At 46.1% G+C, this 6,000-nt stretch overlaps 1 protein-coding gene across 1 annotated transcript in view; it reads left to right on the top strand.

Annotated features, from left to right (window-relative positions):
• LOC117645670 (growth factor receptor-bound protein 14-like) overlaps positions 1-4,179 on the top strand; it is a gene marked incomplete at its 5' end in the record, with an annotated part of 136,620 nt that extends 132,441 nt beyond the window's left edge. Inside the window, 2 exons of the mRNA XM_034386016.1 lie at positions 305-398; positions 505-4,179. Of these exons, the coding sequence (XP_034241907.1) occupies positions 305-398; positions 505-867 (457 nt within the window). The remainder of the gene's footprint in view (positions 1-304; positions 399-504) is intronic.
• Between the last annotated feature and the right edge of the window lie 1,821 nt (positions 4,180-6,000).

A 6,000-nucleotide genomic window follows, 5' to 3' on the forward strand; every position in this document is an offset into this window, starting at 1 on the left:
ACCAGTCACTTTTCGGAGCGCCCAAACACGGCAAGGGCTTCGCTATCGCTCAGCCAATGACGCCACCTATGGATTGCTCCCCAAACGAGAAATTCATTGGTGGGGTCAAACGCTCGGTTCGAGCCCATCTAACGACTCTGGAGCTCAAAACGCGTCCGGGATCTCGACCGCCTCCGGGCGGCGATACCCCGCGCGAGCAGCGACAGCGGCCGGCGGGGAAGACCGGCTGCCGCGATGGCGGCGATACTCCCCGCGCTGGGAGCGGAGTCTCGCAGTGCGTGACGTGTTTCTCCTCTTGTTGCAGCGTGTTCCTGGTCCGCGACAGCCGGAGCACGCCGAGCGCCTTCGTCCTTACCTTCAAGTGCGCCGGCAAAGTCCTGCACACGCAAATTCAACCGGTGAGTACAGTCTAGAAATTTCTTCGTAAGACATTTAGAGTCTTGCGAGTTTTTCCTACACGATGGTTGTTGGACTTGATTTACCGTTCCTCCTGTTGCCGTCCAGGTGGTGGACCCCGTCCGCGACGCCATCTGCTACTCGCTGGACTCCGGCGTCACCAAGTTCTACGACGTCCTCCAACTGGTCGAGTTCTACCAGCTCAACGCGGGCTGTCTGCCCACGCGGCTCACCCACTACGTGGTGCAGTCGCCGGCCTTTCACAACAACAACAACAATAACGCGAGCAGCAGTGTGTCGGGCAGCAACAACAACAACAACCTGAGCAGCTCGAGTAACTTGAGCACGACGAGCAGCGGTGGCGGCAGTCGCAGCAGCAGCACCCCGAGCAGCCCCTGCGCGTCGTTCCGGGGTTCGGGGGCGCCGCTGCTGTCGCCGGACACGACGGGGCCGCCCTGCGCCTCCTTCTGACACCACAACGCGGCCCCGCCCTCGCGGTGCGCGGGCCTGGCAGGGGCCTCAGGGGCCCAGCACGGCCACCAGCACAGCCACCAGCCGGGCCACAACCGCCAGTACTGGCTGATCGTGGACCACAATAACAACGTCACCTGAGTGGCTCGTGTCTCGTCTCACTGACTGTTGTATTTATTGACTAATCGGTGTATACTTCTGATGTACCTTATTTCAATTGTTGTCGCTGTGTTCCCTCGCTTGTGTCACGTCGAGATTCCGCCCCTCGTGGGGCAGACACGTCGAGGATGCGCGTGCTTCTGTCGGTGAGCGTTTCTGCCCGTTGGTCAGAGCGGACGAACCTCGCTGTTTGAAAGCCAGTTGGGTTTCAGTAGTGATGTGTGTTAGAAACTTGGTTATCAGTTACTGTTCCACTACATCACTGGGAGTTGTCGAATTTGCCATGGTGCACTGTCTTAATTATGATCAATTTTTAACATCACAAAACTTGTACCAGTTCACTCCCTGTAAGGACTGTTTCGTTGTAGGTACTGTATTTATTGACTTCTATTAGAAATCTTTCTACTAATTTTAGGTATTTATCTGTCAGTGTAAGTATTTAATTGTAAGGCTGAACACTTGATATTTGACAGATTATAGTTGTGCTAAGTGAAATTGAATTTTTATTTTGAGGTATGTAGCAGTACTTGTTTCATACATTGTGATTTAGTGTGTGAACTCATGAGGGTAACTGGGGACTAAGTAGTCATTGCCAAGTTTATTTCAGGGTAGTACATTCCCTGTTGAGAATTTGAAGTGCATTTGATGCCTTGCAGTTATTTAGACATCCGAGAAGTATAAAACTAAATGTATTTTGATTATAAACTAGAAATTATCTTAAGTATGCAGATTATAATGGTATTACTTCAGCAACAGCACTTATTAGACACAGTAATTAATTTAAATGTTACTAAATGTTTGCTGAAGATATGCAAGAAATTTTTAATATTCTAGTGCTTTGGGAAAAAGTTATACTTAGTGTATCTTTGCATTCATAGACCATTCAAATATTTTGTCACTGTCCTAAAAATTTTATTTTTTCGAAAGAAATGAAATGTTTACAATATTTAAATCTACTGATGCTTTTAGACAAGTTCATTGTGTTATCCTGAAAACTTGTGAGCAATGTATCATTCAGTCACCTAGTCATCGTTTATGACAGTTTTATTCCCTTTCTTTGTTAGAATATTCATTGCAAATTAAGTTAACCATCTCGTGTTTATTCTGCAGGCTCAGGCATTTTCGTCTAAGAAGTTTTGCCTTTGGTCTGTTGTTAGTTAAGTCCTCGTTCTGGTTCCTATCATTTCCCTCCTGACATCTAGCTGCACGTTTGTTATCTCTTCTGCATTTCTCAATGTGCATAGAAATGTTTCTAGTGTGAATTTGCATTAATTTAATTTTTATTTATTTGGTTTTCTTTTGTAGGTTATTGTAAATTTATTTTAAATGAAAAACAGGTGCTTCTCAAGTTAGGGTGGTAACACAGTCAGTCGATTCGTGTCATACTTCTACTGTAATAGGTTTCTCGCCAAAGAAGCTTAACCAAAGCAATATAAATGTCCTGATTCCCAGATGAAAATAATGCCTGTTTTCTAAGATTTTAGCCCCATTGTCACTGCAAGTTAACATGTAGAAATGCCATGTTCATTCTCTGATTTTCTACTTTTTTACCTTGTGGGATGTTTGTCGTCATTTAGCGTGAGAGTGGAAGAGGTCGAGTGTTCTCACAAGTGGAAGAACTAACTCTTAAATGAAATTATTTTATGTTTACTGATTTCAAGGAGTATTTCATTTAACTTTAACATTGAGTCGATTGAAGTCAAGCCTTTTGCTTTTAATATTTTGAGGCTTACCATGTACTTTTCTGTTGCTGGTGCTTAGTATTAATTTGTGAGAGTCCTTCTTCGACTGTGATTATGCCTTTCTGCTTGAATTAATCACATTTATCTTCAACCACCCGATTTAAGTTATTCAGTATTATTAGAGTTTAAAAAAAGGGGAATTGTTAAATGAGTAAAGACTGTGATTAGTCTAACAAATCTAGAAAGCTGTTAGGCCGTTCCATTCTACTGTATGTGGATGGAGCAATGTACCTGTATCAAAAGCGATATGTGTTAGTAATGTAATTTACTTTGAGAGCCATTTGAATTCACTTATCAAACTCTCTTTCCTTTACTTGGATTCCCATTGAAAGCAGCAATAATTCTGTTTTGCTTGATGCTGGACAGATATTTAAGGATCTTCATTTTTCTTGCACTGGTTTATACTATTTAATGCCTTACGTCATCCAACACCTATGCTGTCCTTGTTATTTCTCTTTAACATAAGACAGATCATCTTGTTAGAAGGATATGTATCTCAAAATCTCCAGATGATCATTGGTGCTGATTTCTTTGTGACTTACCACCATGTATATGCACTTCTTTTGTGTACTTTTCAGATATTTATGTAATAATGTAGGAAACAAAGGTCTCTGTTGTGATGCTTTCATTTCGACTTATCTAAAGTTAGATTGTTGATTGACTGAAATACTTTAAATTTACAATAGACTCTCGTTGTCTTATGTCAAATATCTCAAGTTTCTTCTCGATTTGAGTGAAGCATCCATTTATAACGCTAGAAACTGAAGAAAGAGGGCTGAAATAATTTGTTGTATAAATTGAAGTTCACAGAGTTTGGCATCTGATGGAAAAAGTCCCAGTACCAGCCCTTTCTTAATTTATGGACTCCCAAGGACAGAGACTGATATCAATTTATATTATCAATATTATCTTGTAATGTCTTCAGAACCAACAGGGTTAGCCTCTAAAATCCAATCTAATCTCCAACAAGATATTACACATCTTGTCTCTTGTTTGCTTTGTAGGTGAAGTTCAGCTTTTATGATTGGGAACTTTTTGTGAAGAATATTTAATTTGGAATCTTTAATGTGTCATCTTTTTAGTAATGGAAATTTATTGGCAATGGTCCGCAAATGTGGCCACAGCTGCAAAAATAGAGCTCTGCACTTCCATTCTTTTCTAGTCGGAACCCAAAGTGTTGTATAAACTCAACGAGTAGATACCTTGCGGGTGTCAGTGCCAAGGCTGTGCGGAACGTAATGGTCACTTGTATAATGAATTTTCATCTAAAACATTATACTTATTGTTGTTATTGTTAAAGCTAATGATGGGAAATAAACCTTTTCCAAATTTGTAAAAAAGAAACTCGAAAAAATACTACAAAAAAGAAACAAGTGAGGGAAAGAAATAAATTTTCTCTTTATACAGCGTTTTTAGTTAATTATTTACAAAAATACCACATCACGTCTGGCCCTAAACTACCTTGAATGCAAAAAATAAAACAATGACTGAACACAACACTCACTCATGCAGTCTTCATCAGGTATAAGGTCCCATCAGGTATAATCTCATCAAGCATAATTCTCATCTGATATCACGCATAAATAGTTAGGTTAGGTTAGGTTAGGTTAGGGAAGGTGATGAGTGTGATGTCAGGTTATGTTATGTTAGTTTAGGTTATGCAAGTGTAGGCACGCATAAGGAGGCGATATCAGTCGAATGCACGAAGGGAGGAGCGCGACACATGAATATCGGGTGTTTTTCGACGGGGAATCGATTGAGCAGGTCGGTAAGGTCGTGCGAGTTACGGTTGAGAAGAAAAAGTCTCGTTTTTAATTTGAAAGGGGGAAAGTGCGGGTTCAGACAGCGGTATGCTTATTAAAAGTGAACAGAGTGTCGATTTCAGTTATTGAATGTCGAGACAGGTGCAAGTCTGAGGAACAAGCGGATCAAAAACGGTCAGGAGGCGGACGCGAGTCGATGAGTGATGAGATGCGTGAAGGTTAGGTTAGGTTTCCTTGTAGAAAGAGAGAGAGAGAGAGAGAGAGAGAGAGAGAGAGAGAGAGAGAGAGAGAGAAGAGAGAGAGAGAGAGAGAGAGAGAGAGACTGGTGCCTCCCACGTACCGTCCTTAAGCAGTTGTACTTCTGGATCCGGAACTCCACGTCCGAAAAGCCTCACCGACAACAATGCCGCGCGCGAAGGGCGTTTTCTTATTTTCGAATGAAAGGTAAAGCGAAGGCCGGCCACGCGTGAGTGTTTGCAGCGCTTTGATGCCGGCGTCCCGCGGCCGGAAGCGGCGGCAACTTCTCGGCGGCAGTCTCCCCTGGCCCTGGAGTCTCCCCTGGAGTCTCCCTTGGAGTCTCCCCTGGAGTCTCCCCTGGAGTCTCCCCTGGAGTCTCCCCTGGAGTCTCCCCTGGAGTCTCCCCTGGAGTCTCCCCTGGAGTCTCCCCTGGAGTCTCCCCTGGAGTCTCCCCTGGAGTCTCCCCTGGAGTCTCCCCTGGCCCTGGAGTCTCCCCTGGAGTCTCCCCTGGAGTCTCCCCTGGAGTCTCCCCCGGAGTCTCCCCTGGCCCTGGAGTCTCCCCTGGAGTCTCCCCTGGAGTCTCCCCTGGAGTCTCCCCTGGAGTCTCCCCTGGCCCTGGAGTCTCCCCTGGAGTCTCCCCTGGAGTCTCCCCTGGAGTCTCCCCTGGAGTCTCCCCTGGAGTCTCCCCTGGAGTCTCCCCTGGAGTCTCCCCTGGAGTCTCCCCTGGAGTCTCCCCTGGAGTCTCCCCTAGAGTCTCCCCTGGAGTCTCCCCTGGAGTCTCCCCTGGAGTCTCCCCTGGAGTCTCCCCTGGCCCTGGAGTCTCCCCTGGAGTCTCCCCTGGAGTCTCCCCCGGAGTCTCCCCTGGAGTCTCCCCTGGAGTCTCCCCTGGAGTCTCCCCTGGAGTCTCCCCTGGAGTCTCCCCTGGAGTCTCCCCTGGAGTCTCCCCTGGAGTCTCCCCTGGAGTCTCCCCTGGAGTCTCCCCTGGAGTCTCCAAACTCCAGGCTCCAAGCTCCAGGCTCCAAGCTCCAAGCTCCAAGCTCCAGGCTCCAAGCTCCAGGCTCCAAGCTCCAGGCTCCAAGCTCCAAGCTCCAAGCTCCAAGCTCCAGGCTCCAAGCTCCAGGCTCCAAGCTCCAAGCTCCAAGCTCCAGGCTCCAAGCTCCAGGCTCCAAGCTCCAGGCTCCAAGCTCCAGGCTCCAAGCTCCGTCCAAGCTCCAGGCTGCAAGCTCCAAGCT

This window comes from Thrips palmi, unplaced genomic scaffold (genome assembly GCF_012932325.1).
Source record: "Thrips palmi isolate BJ-2018 unplaced genomic scaffold, TpBJ-2018v1 HiC_scaffold_1, whole genome shotgun sequence".
In the NCBI taxonomy this organism is placed as follows: domain Eukaryota; kingdom Metazoa; phylum Arthropoda; class Insecta; order Thysanoptera; family Thripidae; genus Thrips; species Thrips palmi.